This window comes from Sphaerulina musiva (assembly GCF_000320565.1).
Source record: "Sphaerulina musiva SO2202 unplaced genomic scaffold SEPMUscaffold_7, whole genome shotgun sequence".
In the NCBI taxonomy this organism is placed as follows: domain Eukaryota; kingdom Fungi; phylum Ascomycota; class Dothideomycetes; order Mycosphaerellales; family Mycosphaerellaceae; genus Sphaerulina; species Sphaerulina musiva.
This window is the reverse complement of record NW_016017389.1, coordinates 731,406-750,401: the sequence shown is the minus strand read 5'-3', so window position 1 is coordinate 750,401 and position 18,996 is coordinate 731,406. Positions and strand designations below refer to the sequence as shown.

Below are 18,996 nucleotides of genomic sequence, written 5' to 3'. Positions count from 1 at the left end.
TCGGGCTCGTCTGGAGCTCCTTGCCGATTGCTCGAGATTCGTGGTGTGAACTGTAAAGACAGACACACTTCGATTTCTGGTGAAGTGATTATTGAACCAACTCATCCTCCTCCTCCTCCTCTTGGCTGCCATTGGAACGAACTAGCACCAGGACACCCGAAGTCTGCGATCCTGATCAGCGCGTTTCCATGCAATAGTGTGCAACAATGGTTGCGACAGCAGTGCCCGAGTAAGCTCCTCACTGGATAAGTTACGGTTGTTGTCGGGGGGAGAGCTTCGAAGCTGAGCAACGACACAGACTCTACGAGGACGACGCCCACTCCGTTGTCGACGTGCGAACCGACAGCCTCCAGACCCTCCGCGAACTCGGCCCTCCTGATCTGGTGCACTTGACCAAGGCTCCCGCCAACAACAAGTCGGTCTCGAAGCAGGTATGCCTCCCTGAGAGTGCGGTGGTGTCGTGTGCCTGGACGCAGGCGTCGTCGTGGATGCGACAATGAGGGAGTGCGAGGTACTGATGGGGATCAATGTCAGGTCGGCGTGTACCACCATGTCACGGGAGTCGATGCATCGTCGTCAGCCAGCTTGGCAGCATACATCAACACATTGACCTACGCTCCGAGCAACAACACCAACAAGGTGATATCGGGCACCTACTGCTGCTACAATGCCTTCTCACGAGTCGACATGCGCGTGCAAGTACAAATACCGGGGACGGTGGAAAGCTATTGTGTGGACGAGCGCGGGAATAAGCTGGAAGCAACAGAAGAGCATTGGCTGGAGACGTATCTATGCAGTGTACTGCGCGCATACTCGTATGCAGACACGGGATCTGGCGATGTCATCAAGCGCATCATTGGCGTCAGGCGGTTTAATCCTGTTCAGAGCACCGAGCAAGAGCAGCGTTTTCTTGACGCAGCAGAGAAGCTTTTCTTCAGTGGTAAGCACGGTGCCTTGGACAGATGGCCAACGAAGCTGACAAGAACCAAGGTTGGCAACTGGGCTCCGACCCAGAGATACAAGTGCCCAATCTCGTGTCCAATCACCTCACATCCGGACTCTTACACTACTTCAAAACGACGGGACGATTTGCATCGGGCATCAATCTTTTTGAGAAGTTGCGCATGCGAGATCCAGAAATCTCCTCCCTCCTCGCAAAGGTATACCTTGCCGCTGACGAAGAGGTGAAGGCGGTACAGCTGCTTCATGAAGCCGTGCAGGAGCTCCCAATGGACTATTCTATATTGGACACGCAGGCGGAATTCTGCAATCGCAAAGGCCGCGCGGATCTGGCATTGGAACTGGCCAAGCGCGAAGTAGTATCTGCACCGAGCGAGTTCTGTACATGGGCACGGCTGGCAGAAGTATATGTCAGCATGGAACGATGGGACATGGCTCTGCTGACTCTAAACTCGTGTCCGATGTTTACATACCAGGACAAGGATGCACCACGTCTACCAGAACCAGTTCGTATATCATTACCACTCGCTCCGGAGACGATATGCGACGAAATTGACGACGCTGGTGCGACACCCGATGCGGATGTAGTACATCCGACACTCAGGAGACTCTCAGCCGGGAATTACAAAGGAACATTCTTGAAAGCGTATATCCTTCTCACGGAAATCACCAAGAAGATCGGCTGGGATCAGCTGTTGAAGATTCGCAGTCAGGTGTTCGTGATGGAAGAGGAGTACAGGCAAGAAAGACAAGGACCTGCGGGCAGCAGAGGCGCTAGCACGACGGCACTACGTGGCAACGACACCCCACAGCCCAACGGTCACGCACTGCAACAAGATGACGAGCAATCCGATCCCGACACGGACGATATGATCAATGCTGAGAACGAGCCCTCAGCAGCGTCGTCGCACCTGGACGCGGATATGTCCAAGCCTACTACTTCAGTCACTGCGCATTCTGATGCCGAAACCTCGCAACCGCAGGCTCCAAACACCGATCCAGCACATCAGCAATATACCCAATTCCAGCATAAGCGACTTTGTGAGCGATGGCTCGATAATTTGTTCATGGTCCTTTATGAAGATTTGCGCATTTATACAATCTGGCGGACTGAGGCATCACAGTACAAGCAACAGCAGATGGCTTATAAGAAAGCCGCCGAGGAATGGGAAATACTTGGTGACCTTGCGGAACGTCTGCATCATCCCGACGAGGCCATTGAAGCCTGGCAAGCATGTCTCAGCATGCGATTTAGCCCCAAGGCCATGCGAGGCGTCCTCAAGCTGTATCAGCAGCAATCAGATGGGCGAGGCATGCTGGGAGCTCTCATACGGCTGATCGCGTGGCAGTACAGATGGTACTCCGAAGTAAGTCCGCCTCCGTGCCACGCATTGAGGAATCTACTGACAAGGCCTAGTTCTCACCCGATCTCCTTCGTACGATCCGCAATCTGATTGAGGATGAAGGTGCGGTAAAGGTTCGAAGCATTGTGCAGGCCACAAGCTTACCACAATCGATACTCGACCTCACGCACAACTATGCGGCGCTCTGTGCGGCTTTCCGGAGTTCTGGGAGCGAGGGTTAGACTCGCCCAGACCTGCTGAAACTATTGTTTAGCAAGCGACGTGAGAGCTTCGTTGACGGCTTAATTCATCTAGCGTAATCACACCAAAACTCACTTGGTGGACGCTACGCCCATGGCCACAATCACTGCCGTCAGCGCTGCGCCAGGTCGTCGGCACATGTCTGTGATGGTGTGGATCACAGCCTGAAGTATTGCAGCCTTGGGTATGATACGGCGACACACAGTGCATACACACTTGGAGGGGCAGCGCGCATGCTCGCTCATCGATCATCGTAACACCCAATAAAAATGGTATCATATCCACGCCACCTCACTCTACTACTATCCTCTTACATGTTACCAATCACATGCCTTGATTCTCCAGCACTCGACGTAAATACTGTCCGAAGAGTGTCACGCACGCTGTCAACACTACGTGAGCCTCCAAGAGGACGAAGAGCAGACCAAAGACGAAAAAGAACGCATACATCACTTAAGCATCACTAAGCGCCGGACACCTCCCCACCCACTTCCTCTCCTCTACCTCCTGCAAAATCCACACTGCCAAACTCTTCCTACTCAAAAGTAACCCATCCCCCCTTTCCCCAATAAACCCCGCTCTCACGGGCCCTGCTGCCGCCTTTGTCAAACCCGGAACCCGAAATACCGTCCACTCTAACTTGTCCTCCTCTTCGTCCCTCAAACCCGTCACAACCTTCCCAATCCCATTAACCTCCTCCCACGCATCCCCAAATAACCAATAAACAAACTGAACCCCCAACCACCATTTCAAAGAAAATTTATCTTCGACCACTCGAAACGAAGGCGTACTCAAAACTAGAACTCGAGAAATCCGAGTTTGAGAATCTTGTTTTATTAAAGGAAATAACGTTTTGTAGAATTCTGTTATCGCGGTTCCTTTGGCGGGAATTGCGGGGCCCGCGAAGGATATGAGGATTGTTGCTCCGGTGTGGAGGGCGCGGGTGAGGGCTGATAGGTCGGTGAATTCTCCGGTGATGATTTGGATTTTTGCGGGGGACGAGGAGGAGGATGAGGATGGCTGGGAGAGGGAATGGATGTGTGGGGGCAGTTTGGAGGGGTTACGGCAGAAGATTGTGAAGGTATTGGGAGAGTTGTTGTTGTTGTCGTTGTTGGATTGGAGGGCAGTTTCGAGAAAGATGAGACCTGATGGGCCTTTTTTGGGGGGTTATCGGGTTAACAGTTAGTTTTAGATATTTACCAGGTATGCCGTATCTTGATGGGACTTTTGCAAGCTGCTGGTGATGGGAGGCAGGGAATGTACATACCTGTGGCTCCGATGACGAGGAAATGCGGCATTGGTATTGCTTTTTTTTTTGTAGATGATTGATGATTCAAGTTGACTTGGGGCTGATTCTTGCAACTCGAGAGAGAGATGACTGGTTGCTACGATCATGAAGTTCGTCGGAGTTGATTGCTTATATACCCTTACCTATGACGGCTTGATTCGTATGCTTGGCACGAACTGCACATGTCGCCTCATTTTCACGTCTTGCATCGAACAGGTGCGGCGTAGGCTCAAAGTACGCGCAAGACACATGGTATGTGCATTAAGAAGAGAATACATTCAAATTCGTAAGCGGGGCGCTTAGATCAGGCCCCCAAAAAATCAAGAGGTGAATGAGAAGCTTCGTACACGAGAGGTTCAGGTACCCATCTCAATTAATCATAATTTCGTATCTGGCTAAAATGTATTCACGCAACTTGTCGAACACGGCCGATTGTTACAGAAGATCCCACTTAGGATCCAACGTATGCTCCCACCGCCACTCCTTACAACTTCCATACCAATGCCTTCCCACGCAGTGTTTCCGCTTCGTGGTTGGAAGCCGCGTTGGACTGGGCGTGACTAGGTTGGTGGTTGGAGGCGATGGGTCTACACAGATGAGGCCGAAGAACTCCCGCGACGTGCAATCATCTTTGTCGTCGGGAGCTGAGGTCGTGGATGATGCATGCGAAGATGTTCTGCTGGGTTTCGGCGTAGCGGACGTGGTGGTACTGGGCTCATCATCACATCCCCAGAAGAACCCGGGCGTGCAAGTGGAAGTCGATTTGGAGGTCGTGGTAATGACAGTCGTCGTGGATCCCGGCGCAGCGCTGGTGGTAGTGATTGTAGCCGCGGAAGTGGTCGTCGACTCGTCTTTGCAACCGAACCAGCCCGGCGTATGGCATGTTGACGTTGACGTACTGCTGGTACTGGAGGTGCTGGTTGTCGTCGTTGTCGTTGTACTCTCGTCAAGGCAGCCAAACCACCCTGGCGTCTTGCATGTCTCGGTCCGTGTTCGTGTCGTTGTGGAAGTGCTGCTGCTGCTACTTGTCGTAGTGCTTTCAGTGCCATTACTTTCGTAGAACTTCCAATTGTAACAGTCCACGCATTCCTCATCCGCTTCACATGTCGGCACTGTGTCATACTTCTCGAGCACATCCTTGATGACATTGACAATCTTGTGGGTTCCAATACCTACTCGCCACCCCAGATCGCCAACTGTATCATACGTGCACGTCTTGCCGGTGTGGCATACACCTTGAAAAGCGTAGCCAGCAATCGTACAGAATGAGGATGCTGCATTGCATGTACCCATGTATATAGGGTCCGCCGTGTGGCCAAAGTGGTGTAGCTGGACATCTGACCTAGATTGGTGCGAGCCGATCTGATAGCCAGGTGGTGTGGGAAGTCCTAGGCGGGACGCGGCCATTGCATCCGGAAATGCTTCAAAGGTCATCGTCGGCAATCCGTATGTCAATCCCAGCAGAGAGCTGACTACTCCTCCTAGAGAATGCCCAGACAACCAGACATCCGAGTTGGGATATCGCTCAGTCACGTTATGGTAGAGGTCTCGCACAGCCCAATAGTAGTGGCTCTTTGTTTGGAGCGACTTGACGAGGCAAGTAGAGTTGCACTGATAGGTCCCTGTCATGCAGTCGCAGACCTGCTTCCACAGATATTGTCCGCCTTGGCCACAGCAGCAAGATCCAAAGAGGTTGTCATTGAGCTTGTCGTTGCCTGTGGTATCGGCACCATCGAATATAGCAGGAGAAGTTCCTGTTGGAACATCAGACACCGAGCAGAAGCGGAATGCAGCAGCCGGATTGACGTACCTTTGAGACCGATTACAACAGTGGAATTGGACTCATCGGCAAAGATGTGCCCACGCAGACCATCGGTCTGCCAGCCAAAATCATCGGTATAGTTGAAGCCGCCCTTAACGGGTAACCACGCTCCGTCCAGTCGCGTCTGAACATATGCGTTCGCAGCCATCTTTGCAAAAGTTATGACGGTGCTCTTGTCGCTAATGTTTGGCCCGGCAATCTCATCTGAAGTCCATGCCGACGCTGGCAAATCTGCAGCTCTTCCATACCATGCGGACTCTGCCAATAAGTCATCAATATCGGTCTTGTTCCTGGCCACTAATCGTTGGATGTTGGTGGTCACTGCTTGAGCTCGTAGCTCATTTGGGGCGTCTTCGATGGTGCGTCCGTCATCGTAGGTGACTCGAAGCTTCGCTTCTGGCTCAATGTCGGTATATCGGTGCAAGTCAGGATACTTGTGAGTGCCATGGTGGTAGATGTGGCGTAGTTTCTGGAGCACAATCAGCGCATGCTCCTTCTCGTCGTCCTCTCTGTTGGAGGCTGCCTACGAAGACCCGCTCCCCTAGATCCCTTGAGCCTTTGCCGCTCGAAACTCCCCCTCCCAGAAGTGGCGGTAGCACAACCTGCGAAGGTGCTCTCAGGTGCGCAGGTCTCGCTGCATCTGCCGAATGAATCAAGCCCGCGAAGAACACGAGCAGGCCGACAACAAGCAGACTACGGCTGCACATGCTGGCCCAGGATGTTGTTGCGCTGGCTCTCCTGCGAGACGGGGTGGAATATGAACTTAGGTGGCATCGCATCTGATAGTGTTGTTGTCTCGCACAACAAGTGAAAGTGGCGAGTGGAATCTGCTAGGAGCGAGAGAGAGAGAGGGTCGAGACGGTCATATGTCATATGGACAACCACAGGACCGTCACGAGATGCCGCTATCGCGCGTATCGCACTTGGCACCAATCTGGGATGACTAAGGGGTAACGGATGGCGGTTAGCCGCTTTGGGCTTCCGTCAACCGTCTTCCAGTCCGAAGTTGGCACACCACGACCACGACCACGACGCCAACCAATGTACCTACCACCGGTAGATGTACCTCCTCCATCATCCCTCCTACCTAGACTGCACCACACCAACTTTGAGTTTCTCTTCCCATTCTGCATCCTCAAACACCACACGCTTGCCACCACTTCGGCTTAGGTACACATCGCGTGCCGCATAGGCCGAGGAAAGAACAACCAGTCCAGTTCCTGCATACCACAAAATGTCCACGTTCGGCTTATGGTACGCCTGATTCGCTTCCGAGGCCACATCGACCTTGCCGGCGAGTCGTCTCGAGCTCCTCAGAGCACATATCCGGCGCACGTGCATCGAGAACGGCCATGGATGGCAGCGTCACGCCGTCGGGGTCTGCCTCGCTCTCTGCTGCCACTCAACAGCTCGCCGCCCAAGTCAGCCTGCACGCACCGGACAGCAGCGTGACTCCCGACTCCGCTCGGTCGACCTTGAGTATGCTCGGAGGTCTGACTCTGGGCATCTTCACAGTCGTGCCTAGCATACTGTACTGGACCATCACATTTGTGACATATACGCTGCCGACATGGCTCTTCTCCTTCCTGTCAACCAGCATGACCTTTACGATGAACATGACGACTCTGTTGCTAGTCCTGGTCGTTATGGCTTCGACGGTCAGCTGGTTCGTGAGATACAGGTTCTTGAACATGTATTCTCGTCTGCCACCAGAGCCACAGCGAAAAGAGCCACAAATTGAGATATTTCCAGGATCCGAGGAGAATGATTCGAAGCCTGGCCTGGGGAATTACTTTGATGAGTTTCTCAGTGCAATCAAGGTCTTCGGGTATCTGGAAAGACCGGTCTTTCATGAACTCACGCGAACGATGCAGACTAGGAAGCTCATTGCCGGGGAAACTCTCCTGCTGGAAGAGGAGAAGGGTTTCTGCTTGGTGGTGGATGGTCTTGTGCAAATCTTCTTCAAGTCCAACCGCGACCAGGACAGCGATTCGGCGAACGAGAATGGCGCGGACGAAGATCACGTCGAAGATCGAGGAAGCGGTCATGGGAGTTATCAGTTGCTCACTGAGGTCAAGAATGGGGCCCCGATGTCCTCGCTTTTTTCAATTCTAGCACTGTTCACCGAAAACGTCAAGCTCAGGTTCGATGAGGACGAACATCTAAATACCAGTGGATCCAGTGGAAATCTCAAACACCAATTTCGCATGCCGCCGCATGCTGAAAATGGAACTCCAGAACTGGGGACAGACGGCGGCAGGCATTGGGTAGGTGGTTCTCGTCCTGCCTCGAGGCAGAGAACTTCGTCCAATGCGCACAACGGTGGTTACCCTTACTCTTCGCGAGAGCCACCCCCTCTCACCTTGGACGGCAGTGCTAGCACGGACGACGGCATTCAGCACCAGCATAGTCGCAGACCTAGCTACGCTCGCGCTGATAGCACACGTACCAGGAAACGGAAGCAAGCATCCGCACATCCAGACATCGTGGCTCGTGCCACTGTTGATACCACAATTGCAATCATTCCTGCTAGCGCATTTCACCGCATCACGAGAATGTACCCCAAGGCAACAGCCCACATTGTGCAAGTCATCTTGACTAGATTGCAGCGCGTCACGTTGGCCACTGCGAGTTCGTATCTGGGACTGACCAGTGATGTGCTCAGGACAGAGCGCTTGATGGACAGGTATACAAGTTACGATCTGCCAGATTTTCTGAGGGGCGAAGCAATGTCCCGATTGAAGGACAAATTCCGCAAAGATCTGGAGCGTGTGGAGCCAGAGGAACTCACGAAAGGGATTGCTCTACACAATCCGCGAATTGCTCAGCGGAGGCGTACTAGTAGCACACTGCAAAGGGACGTGGCTATGCGCGCGCGTATGAGCGCCGCCAACTCTATCGAGGTCGGCCGCGAACGAGGAGGTATGAGCGCTGGCGACCTTTTGACCAATATACATGCACAACGCGACTCTGGCCGTGTCCGAGGTGAGCGTGGCAGCTTCTCCCACCCATACTCCACACCACGAATCAACGGCGAAGATATAGACCTGACGTCGAGGAGAGACGGACGAGAGCATTTCTCCCCACGCATGAACCCACGAGCAACTTTGCATCGCCAAGAGTCCATAGATGAGGATGCCATCTTTCGCGAATCCATCATGGACTGTATGGCGAAGGCAATTGGTCTCACGAATTCTAGAGATGGCGGGAGGATGCCCGAATCTGTTGCGCAATCGCCGCGCTTAGTATCGTACGACAGGCGGAGTCAGAGCGCCGTGTTCAATAACGCTGCTTTCGGGTTCATGGATTCATTTGATGGATCGCAGGACGACGGAGACTCGGTAGCTTCGGCGTCTGCGTTTAGTGTTGGCGGTTCAGCAAACATCATGGAAGATCTGAAGAATGAAATCGAAATCGTGTATTTCCCCAAAGACTCCGTCTTGGTGGAGGAGGGCGAGCGTAATCCTGGCATCTACTATGTGATCGACGGCTTCCTCGATGTGAGCGCATCAATGGAGCAGGAAGCGCACTCCAATGTGCTTGGCACGCTCGCTCGGCCTGGTGGTGCGGAGTCGGCGGATCTGTTTGGCCCAAAGTCACTACCATCAGATGACAAGAGATCGTCTTCAGTCGGCGCGTCAGAGCATCACAAAAGGAAAAAGTCCGGCCGAATCCCCAAAAGCCTTCATCTGATCAAGCCGGGAGGTCTCGCGGGGTATTTGGGCACTGTATCTTCCTATCGTTCGTTGATCAATGTCAGCGCCAAGACTGACGTCTATGTTGGATTTCTGCCGCGAATGGCCATCGAGAAGATTGTTGAGCGGCATCCGGTCGTATTGTTGACGATGGCGAAACGAATCACCAGCCTGCTACCACGGCTCATCCTCCACATAGATTTTGCGTTGGAGTGGGTACAGGTGAATGCTGGACAGGCCATCTACAACCAAAACGAAGAGAGTGACGCCATCTACATCGTGCTCAACGGCCGCTTGAGAGCGATTCAAGAGAATGAAGACAACAAGATGAAGGTGATTGGTGAATACGGCCAAGGCGACAGTGTCGGCGAGCTGGAAGTCTTGACGGAGTCGACCAGACCCGGTACGCTGCACGCCATCAGAGACACAGAGCTTGCCAAGTTCCCGAAGACGCTCTTCAACAGTCTGGCACAGGAGCATCCTGGCATCACGATCAAAGTGTCGAAAATCATCGCTTCTCGCATGCGAGCACTGATCGAGAATCCCATGAATGAGCACGAAAGTTACAACAAGCTGAAAGTCCAGAGACCGAAGGTCACGACGACGTCAAATTTGAGGACTGTGGCTGTGATACCGTGCACAGCCGGCGTGCCGGTTGTAGAGTTCAGCAACAAGCTTCAAGCAGCGTTGAATCAAATTGGGACGCCAAACGGCGTCTGCGTCCTGAACCAAAGCTCGATTCTCAATCACCTCGGACGGCATGCATTCAGCAAAATGGGTAAACTGAAGTTAACCCAATACCTGGCTGATCTCGAAGAGAAGTATGGCATCGTCATCTATGTCGCTGATACCAGCGTCAAGTCGCCCTGGACACAAACATGCATCAGCCAAGCTGATTGCATCTACCTTGTGGGCCTTGCTGAAGGTTCGCCAGCCGTCGGGGAGTACGAGCGCTTCCTGCTCACTACGAAAACAACAGCTCGAAAAGAGCTCATACTGCTGCATAGCGAGCGGTATTGTCCCTCGGGCACGACGAGATCTTGGCTTCGCAACAGGTCCTGGATCAGCGGCTCGCACCATCACGTTCAAATGGCCTATCGAGCTACACCAGAGCCCGTCCATCCTCACACGGCTGGCAAGCGGCTCGGTAACGCCATCAAGCAACGTGTGCAAGTCATTCAGGCCGAAATCCACAAGTACACATCGCGGAGGGTCAGACAAACTCCTCTCTTTTCCGCCGAAACGCCGTTCAAGGGCGACTTCCATCGTCTGGCGCGTCGCCTTTGCGGCAAATCAGTCGGGCTCGTTCTTGGCGGAGGCGGCGCTCGTGGCCTTGCGCACGTCGGTGTGATTCGAGCTTTAGAAGAAGCGGGCTTGCCCATTGATATCATAGGCGGCACGTCCATCGGTGCTTTCGTGGGCGCCGTGTATGCACAAGACGCGGACGTCGTGCCCATGTATGGGCGTGTCAAGAAGTTCGCAGGTAGAATGGGCAGCATGTGGCGATTCGCATTGGACGTCACGTATCCTTCAGCTTCCTACACCACCGGACACGAGTTCAATCGCGGCATCTTCAAGACGTTTGGCGACAGTCAAATCGAGGATTTCTGGTTGGAGTATTATTGCAACAGCACCAACATATCCAAGAGTAGACCAGAAGTCCACACCAGTGGTTATGTATGGCGATACATACGCGCCAGCATGTCATTGGCGGGGCTACTACCGCCTATGTGTGATGAAGGATCTATGCTGCTCGATGGAGGCTACACAGACAACCTGACAGTCTCCCACATGAAGGCATTAGGCGCGGACCAGATATTTGCAGTCGATGTTGGCTCTCTCGATGACGATACGCCTCAAGCATATGGCGACTCGCTTTCGGGGTTCTGGGCTTCGATCAATCGATGGAACCCTTTCAGTTCCTACCCCAACCCACCCACATTGAGTGAGATACAAGCACGATTGGCTTACGTATCGAGCGTCGACAATCTGGAACGAGCCAAGAACATCCCAGGGTGTCGATACATGAGACCCCCGATCGAAAGTTATGGTACGCTGGACTTTGGGAAATTTGATGAGATCTACCAAGTTGGCTACCAGTACGGCAAGAAGTTCCTGGCCGACTTGCGAGATGAGGGCGTGCTTCCCGGGTTAGAGGCTGTCAGTGAGGAAGAAAGAAATCTCAGGAGAACGATGGCACCTCGGAGAGCTAGTATCTGAGCGATGCTCCATGCTGAAGAACAGTACATGGATGTATTGCGGACACCAGCCCAGAGGTATTGCGAGGTTAGCTGACCATAGGATTGCGAAAGATGTCGTACGTTCTCCGAATGCAGAACCTTAGCTACCTAGGTGGAGGTAGTTGACAAAGCCGTAATTCCGGCGCGATGATGTGCTCACCGGCGTGGCAAGGTATGAGCGATTTTGATTTTCACGATACCCACAGTATAGCAGCAGAATCAGGCATTCACAGGCGATCATGTGTCTGTCTTCCTACCTCCTCTGTGTACCCTGTGCCGTGCTGCCCGCGTAGGAGGAGGTAGTAATATCTTCGGCCATTGCCATGCTGCACTGCCGATTTCCAGGGTCGACGCGATTGTACCTTATTTGTCGATCCGATAACTTAGAAGAGCTGCCCGTGCCGGCTCAGGCTTTCCGATAGGGACGCGTGCCCTTGTTCCCCCCCTAATCATATTGCACTACCCGTCCAAAAGCACCTCAGGTAGTAATGCATCGCGACACCTCGTTCGTAGAGAAATCGCGTGTGAACGCCAAGCAGAGGCCGAGGCCACACAGTAAATGTACCAGGTAGATACAATTTTCATGCCTCTAGTGATTGAGGGGTGGGGGGGCACTACTTTGGGAGTTCTCCATTTGCTCCACATCGTCCCTACAGTTCGTCGTCGGCTGAGGGTCAATCGGATCGGTTCGGGTTCATGAGATCGATCCCTCCCCTGTAACGTTTGATGTGGTGACTGGCCTACTAGCGACAATATGACGACAACTATTCCATGTCTGGCAAGGTACGTGTAATGCCCTGAGTGGCGTACATACATGTAGGAGCTATGTAGGCAAGTATGGTGCGCATGCCACACAGATTACTACACTGTACACTTGTGAAACAATTTCTCCCATACCTACCTTCTCATATCTATATAAGAACATAGCCCTCGCTCCCCCTTATCTACACCAGCAACAGTCCACATCACAGCCGGGATCAATCGCGAGATACCATCCGTATTGGAATTTCCATCGCAATACATCCGCCGCCATGCCCACCAAGAAGAACTTCCAGGTCGCCATTGTCGGAGGAGGTATGTATGCACACCGCGCAACACCGGCCACGCTCAGCTCACCGTCTCATGAGAACCAACCACGATCTCTATCGAAGATCCTAGCAAATGCTGACAGGAGAGACAAGGCATATCGGGGCTGACCCTGGGCATTGCCCTCCACAGCCGTGGCATACCAGTGACCATCTACGAGCAAGCTCCCCATTTTGCAGAGATTGGCGCCGGAGTGGCGTTCACGGGCAATGCCGTGCAGGCCATGAAGCATTGCAATCAAGGCATCTACGAAGCGTTTGAGAAAGTCCGGACGAAGAATATGTGGCCAAGCAAGGAGAAAGTGTGGTTTGATTACCACGATGGCTATCATCGGAAAGCCGACCAAAAAGATACTCATGCCTTCACCATCACCAACTCGATTGGCCAAGCGGGTGTACATCGCGCGCATTACCTCGACGAGCTGATCAAGTTATTCCCCAGTGAGCAGGCACAGTTTGGCAAGCGGTTGGAGAGGTTGGACAAGGGAGATGATGGGAAATGGACTCTGAAATTTGAGGATGGAAGTTCTGCCACTGCGGATGCTGTGATTGGATGTGATGGCATCAAGTCCAGTGTGAGGAGAATGTTATATGGCGAAAACGACCCCCGGAGTTTCCCCACGTACACCCACAAGTATGCATATCGGGCACTCGCAGATATGGACGAAGCGGTTGCAGCTGTGGGAGAAGAGAAGGCTAAGAATTCATGCATGCACGTGAGTATCTATCTACCACCACCCTATACATCCCATCCTTTGCATGGGTATTTAGGAAATACTGACTTTTTCTTTCTCCTCTAGATGGGTCCAGGCGGCCACATGCTCACCTTCCCCGTAAACCACGGCAAAACCCTCAACATCGTCGCCTTCCACACATCTCCAGACGACTGGCCCGACTACTCCAAACTCACCCGCTCCGCCACGCGCGAAGACGCCCTCCGCGACTTCTCGGGCTACGGCCAAGACGTCATCCGCCTCCTCCAACTCTGCAAACCCAACCTCGACGTCTGGGCCATTTTCCACTTAGGGGACCACCCACTCCCCTACTTCGCCAAAGGCACCATCTGTCTCGTCGGCGACGCCGCACACGCCACCTCGCCACACCACGGCGCCGGAGCGGGCATGTGCATTGAAGATTCCGCCGTGCTAGCAGATTTGCTCGCAGACGAGAATGTGAAATCCCACAAAGATCTCGAGGCGGCATTTGCCATTTTCGACGAACAGAGACGTGATCGTGGGCATTTTTTGGTGCAGACGAGTGCGTTTATTGGAAATAGTTATGAGTGGTTGGCGGACGGCGTGGGAGAGGACTTTTCGAAAATTGAACATGAAATTAATGTGCGCAATGCGAAAATTGCTAATGTGGATGTGCCGCAGATGTGTCGTGAGGCGACGGCCAAGTTGCAGGGAAAGATTCAGTCGAGGCTGTGATTGATTGATGGATGATGATGATGGATGATGTGAGCGAAAAGAAAAGAAACATGTGGCAATGGGGTTGGGAAATCTGATATGTTTTGCTCCATGGGTCCCTTTTTATGTTACCTAGCCATTCAATTACACCATTCAAATTTACATATGTATAAGATACATGTAGGCTCGGTTGCATGAGCACAGCTCAGTAACCGCCTATTGAATTTGTTCGTTGTCTGTTGTCCAGAGGACTCTTGACCAGCATCAACATGTACATATATCAGTTGCGGAGCTGCAAACTCTGCACCCGATGTAAAAGGGGCTTCATTCACATCACGACGAGCACCATATCCCGCTCGATGACAACTTTTGGGGGGGTATCATTATTCACTTCCAGGCCAACCGATCAACACCACCAAAGAATTCTTTTTCCCCAACCGCTCGCAGTCGTGTTTGCAGTCTTGCTGGGAGATCCGCTTGTCATCTCTTCACTTCCATGACCAGCAGCAAGATTAAAGGTGAGACTGTCCCCCACTTGGTGCGAATGATCCCACTCGTTCACTCCTCACGTGCCGACGTCGAACATGGTTGCCCGGAGTTGCGCCCGAGGCAAGCATTTCCGTGTCTCGGGCTCCGGGCTCGGCTAGGCCAGCCGGAGATATTCCAGCCTCCACTGGACCTGTCGGACACTCTCCAAATGCGGGGTAAGCAGAACCTGGTTTTCCACCATCCGTCTCCCACGACTACATGTACCCTCCGTGAAAGCCCTTCGGAATATCATCAATTGAGTATCACGGGCAGTGGATGCGAAAGCCACGTGGGAGTCGAAGCAGGGCATCCGGATTTGATGGTGCTGGACCAAGACGCGGCTGTCGAGTCTTTGAAGAATTCAAAGTCAGGCCTGGCCAATCTATCAGCAAGATACCCAACCGTCGCTGGTAGTGACTTTAGTCATACAGCTGAGGAATCTCGAGCCAATCTAGATTGATCAGTTGTTGTCCATACCAGGCCTCTGAGATGTTATCAGTGCCAAACAGATCCGACTCGTCCATACTGAGGGTCGAATACAAGTCGGCCGTGGTCGAAGTCGCGCCCTCCGTGTTGGGTGTCGGTCGGAGAGTTGGGTCCAGCTGGGTGGGCGACTCTTGTGTGACTGTTGATGCTGTGTAGTATCAGCATGAGTTATAGATCAGGCAAAGACCCGCGAGTAGAGGCGGATGGTGGTACCTTGTGCTCGTGATGTGATCTGCAGCTTGAGAGATTTGAGAATCTTGATAGCATGCTCGGCCGAATGAATTTGATTCTCATAATATTCCAAGATCACCAAACAACGTGACCATGTCGTCTCTCTGGTGTCTCCTTCAGGTCCCGAGAACAAATGGTCAATCTTCCATGACGCAAGCAGAGTCATTGCTGCACTGAACGTGACTGAAGGTTGGTATTAGCCGTAGTTCAGCAAGGATCTGTGTTGGCGACTCACAGTAGACTGAGTGCCAGCCAGAACTTCGGTACAATGTGTAGAATGTGTCGTGAATCCCATCTACCAGCCGGGACGCTGTTAAGACGCACCGGGTGCAACAGCTGCGGATCACATCGTCATCGAGCGAGTATTTCGTCAATGGTCGGGAGCCTCGCTTCGTTGCTGCCAGCAGGACGGGCCGGAGAGATAGCATGCGAATGAAGAGGAATCTGGTTGATCATGTCAGCCTCTGCAGTGCGCAATGGTAGAAAAGCAGACGAACCGATTATGCAAGACTTGTTGCTGCAGCAGTATATGATCCTCATTCCTACCTGGCGTGCTACTATTGTTTGAGACGCGCAAATAGTCTGGAACGGTTTCCGCGAAGTCATCGAGCTTTCTGTTGATAACCAGCACAGGCGTGACTATATCAGTAGTTTCCGGGAAGCTACTCCGGTTTTGAGACAGGCTACTGTGTCGATAGAAGCGTTCTAGGATCTCCTCAAGGAGTTCCATGAGCGGCGAGGAGTAAATGAACATTCCAAGCCGCGAGAGCACACCAGTGGCTTGGCTTCCGACACCTCGATCAGCCAGATATTCGTCGTCGATCAGTGCAGGAGCCGGCACATCAATTTGCTTCTCAATCATCGCAGGCCTTCCGAATGTCATAGAAAGGAGGCGATCGAGGTGTATGCAAGTATGCCAAATCCTACGACGCATTTGTTGTTCGACCTGTGACATCTGCTGGCGCCCGCTATGGTTGACATGCAAGCCAATGCTCTGGGCCATACGTATCGCTAACCCAATTGAGTTCCCTACACGGCATTAGCTCGACCAAGACCCTCATTGTCTGCTTGACTTACAGCACCTGCTAGCATGCTGGGTCGACTGTAGATACACGCCTGTTAACACCAGCATCTGTACCACCGCGATGGAGGTAGAGTCCAATATGTCAAAAGCATATGACTGTCGCGACCGCTGGAAGAAATCTTCTGCGACAGTGGACTTTTGTGCCGCCTCGATTATGCTGCTGAATTTACAGCCTATGGCGAATACCAAGTTGAGTGTCGAAGTGAAAATGGCATCTTCCACCTCGGACTCGTTGGCTTTGTTGTTATTATCGTCGGTATCGATCCATAATGACTCATACTTGCGTAAAAAGGCCGGCCGGTGAAGCACGGGAAAGAGAGGATGTATGAACTCCCAGTAACAGAGCAGGAAGTTGTCTGCTTCACGTCTGCACACTGATTAGCCCATAGCCAACGCCGTGCACGGAGACCACGCACCTTCGTGGTAACACTGCTAGACCGTGACTCCGGGGTAGATGTCGATCTGGGAGAGGCACCGATGGTCGAGGCTTCACGTCCGGATCGAGCAAGCTGGGCTCTACCGGTGTCGCTGTCCCCGACTTGTGAGGCATGACATGGCGTAGAAATGCCACAGCTGACGATGGTCCATATATGGAGCCATCGCTGCCATCGGCCAAGGTAGCTAAACCATCTGCGCGCGACGTTGTGCTCCATGTAGGCTGGTACTGGCCCGCGACGGACGGTGCACTGGGAGCGGAATCGGAAGGGCGGACGGTGCTGGTAGTAGACATTGAGGCAGGGGCAACGACCTCTCGAGGCTGTTGTCCCAAGTCTGACAACGCCTGAGCGGCCGCGTGGTTGCGTGGATCCGATCCGAGTTCTCGGATGTGGCGAAGACTGTCTGACTGCGGCGAGTGTCCAACACTCGCTCCCGATGCTCGAGGCTGCCGCTGTCTCCGCACGTCTGTATATTACATCAGCTTCTGCGCACGGCATATCATGCGATGCAATGCGATGCTTTGCTTTGCTTTGCTTCACACTCCAGCAGCGGTGGCACGTTCTCACAGTCGAAGTTGCAGCTTTTGGTCACGCCTCTGGTCTCGCATGCACGGCATATCGGTTGGCGGCCGTCGCATCGAGTCTTCCGGTCTCGACACGGCCCACAGGCCTATATCCACCTCATATCAGCGTCTGCTGCCTCGCCGTCCACGGGGGAAGCCTCTCTACCTGTGATACTCGCTGCCGTTTGGTGCTTTTGGGCAAGTCGGGCTGCGATCCGTCGGCGGCGCGGAACGCGTGTTGGCCTCCCTGCATCATCTGATCCGGGGCCTGGCCCTCCATAGCTACATGTATGTACTACGAAGTGCGTGTCTTCTTCCCTCTGCTTGGTATAGGCAAGGCAAGGCGAGGCAAGGCAAGGCACCGTCTTTTCGCGGGACCTGGTAGAGGTGGCATTAATCATCACATGGAAAAGGGCAAAGGGCACGCGGTAAAGTTCTACGGTACACTGCGGAAGGGTCCGCTTCGGCCCTGGCCAGACCAGACACCCAAATCTTCGACGCTACTGAAATCCCTGCCTACTCGTCCTCAGGTATATACCTAAGGTACCTGACATTAGTAGATGACACCCCTTGTTGAGAGACAAACCAACCGGATTCCGTTCTGTGCTGCTTCTGGTCGCTTCTGGTTGTCATGAGAGTCTCTTGCCCTGGCAACTACGATGCCGATCCTTGCAGAGTGAAGGACACAGTTGCTCCTACTACCGGATAGTCTCATTCGCCCACTGCAGGAGAGGGCACCAAGCATGGTCTCATCAGTCACATCACTGGCCTTGTTCCAAATCGGCGCGACATCTTTTCTCCCCAAGGCAGCGCCATCATTTTCCGAATCAGTATGCTCGCCAGCCTCGAGCATATCTGCCGACAGCTCCTACATGGGTCGTTCTCGATCATCGATCGCTTGAAGTGGTGACTTTACTATCTTCTTTGCATACATGATGCTGGCCGAGGGATTTTGGATGGTCAGCCTATATGGCGATGGCAAGACCATTGGATCATTCCTGGAGCGCTTCGACGGCATATGCGTGCTGAACAGCTGCTCATTGTGAGCCAGACGTCATTTCAAGCAGACGCGCTCTGAATCTAAATTCTGAAGCCGACGTAGTGCTTGAGTTGCATGCAATCTGAACACACGGCCGAGGTGGAGCTGAAGTACTTGAATCTTGCTGCCCAAGAAGCCAATCTCTTCGGCAGATAATAGTGCAATCGACTGCATGCTCGTAGTAAAGTAGCCGAGCGGCCGTCTGCAGGCTTCCTTTGATGGTCAACTTCCACGGAGATAGGAAAGACCGCTCAAGTGAACAATGTACTGTAGGCAGCGTACCTAGCATACCGTATCACGCGCTAGCCATTTGTCCCCTGGTTAGAAGCGGAGCTGCCCTGTATATCCTGTAAGAGGTGGATGAACAGCAAGCACGTCAAAGAGACCAAGACCGTGATAAGGTTCATGTTGATAGGTATTGGGTAGAAGTGCGAGGCTTGTTTACTTGTCGTCGCAGCGAAGCGTCGAACCGGAAACTCTATTATAGGTGATGCCGGGCGCTCGGGTGGAAGAGGTGGGGGGGGG

At 53.0% G+C, this 18,996-nt stretch overlaps 6 protein-coding genes across 6 annotated transcripts; 3 read left to right on the top strand and 3 right to left on the bottom strand.

The window, feature by feature from the left end:
• Positions 1 to 133: 133 nt before the first annotated feature.
• SEPMUDRAFT_150209 (clathrin-coated vesicle protein) lies at positions 134 to 2,861 on the top strand. Its single transcript, XM_016906021.1, has 5 exons — positions 134 to 229; positions 299 to 431; positions 535 to 940; positions 991 to 2,327; positions 2,378 to 2,861. Exons 1-5 carry the CDS (start codon positions 207 to 209, stop codon positions 2,543 to 2,545), a joined length of 2,067 nt encoding a protein of 688 aa, XP_016759345.1. The 5' UTR covers positions 134 to 206; the 3' UTR covers positions 2,546 to 2,861.
• Positions 2,862 to 3,017: 156 nt separating this feature from the next.
• On the bottom strand, positions 3,018 to 3,659 carry SEPMUDRAFT_48163 (uncharacterized protein; the record flags this gene model as incomplete). Its single annotated transcript, XM_016909057.1, has 1 exon — positions 3,018 to 3,659. A coding segment is annotated over one exon (642 nt), but the record flags the coding sequence as incomplete, so codon positions are not given.
• Positions 3,660 to 4,190: 531 nt separating this feature from the next.
• SEPMUDRAFT_126805 (alpha/beta-hydrolase) lies at positions 4,191 to 6,505 on the bottom strand. Its single transcript, XM_016902104.1, has 3 exons — positions 6,202 to 6,505; positions 5,663 to 6,143; positions 4,191 to 5,606 (listed from the first exon to the last, which is right to left on the bottom strand). Exons 1-3 carry the CDS (start codon positions 6,379 to 6,381, stop codon positions 4,288 to 4,290), a joined length of 1,980 nt encoding a protein of 659 aa, XP_016759343.1. The 5' UTR covers positions 6,382 to 6,505; the 3' UTR covers positions 4,191 to 4,287.
• A 339-nt stretch (positions 6,506 to 6,844) lies between these two features.
• Positions 6,845 to 11,863, top strand: SEPMUDRAFT_150206 (lysophospholipase NTE1). Its single transcript, XM_016906020.1, has one exon. The coding sequence runs from the start codon at positions 7,027 to 7,029 to the stop codon at positions 11,587 to 11,589; it is 4,563 nt and encodes a 1,520-aa protein (XP_016759342.1). The 5' UTR covers positions 6,845 to 7,026; the 3' UTR covers positions 11,590 to 11,863.
• A 600-nt stretch (positions 11,864 to 12,463) lies between these two features.
• Positions 12,464 to 17,911, top strand: SEPMUDRAFT_126802 (salicylate hydroxylase). Its single transcript, XM_016902103.1, has 11 exons — positions 12,464 to 12,683; positions 12,791 to 13,410; positions 13,495 to 15,004; positions 15,061 to 15,265; positions 15,331 to 15,531; positions 15,584 to 15,788; positions 15,842 to 16,377; positions 16,426 to 16,799; positions 16,849 to 17,335; positions 17,437 to 17,539; positions 17,599 to 17,911. Exons 1-3 carry the CDS (start codon positions 12,641 to 12,643, stop codon positions 14,122 to 14,124), a joined length of 1,293 nt encoding a protein of 430 aa, XP_016759341.1. The 5' UTR covers positions 12,464 to 12,640; the 3' UTR covers positions 14,125 to 15,004; positions 15,061 to 15,265; positions 15,331 to 15,531; positions 15,584 to 15,788; positions 15,842 to 16,377; positions 16,426 to 16,799; positions 16,849 to 17,335; positions 17,437 to 17,539; positions 17,599 to 17,911.
• SEPMUDRAFT_164767 (Fungal_trans-domain-containing protein) lies at positions 14,884 to 17,911 on the bottom strand (the record flags this gene model as incomplete). The annotated part of the gene is made up of 9 exons (XM_016908132.1): positions 17,599 to 17,911; positions 17,437 to 17,539; positions 16,849 to 17,335; positions 16,426 to 16,799; positions 15,846 to 16,377; positions 15,584 to 15,792; positions 15,331 to 15,531; positions 15,061 to 15,265; positions 14,884 to 15,013 (listed from the first exon to the last, which is right to left on the bottom strand). Exons 1-9 carry the CDS (start codon positions 17,710 to 17,712, stop codon positions 14,884 to 14,886), a joined length of 2,355 nt encoding a protein of 784 aa, XP_016759340.1. The 5' UTR covers positions 17,713 to 17,911.
• Positions 17,912 to 18,996: the final 1,085 nt, after the last annotated feature.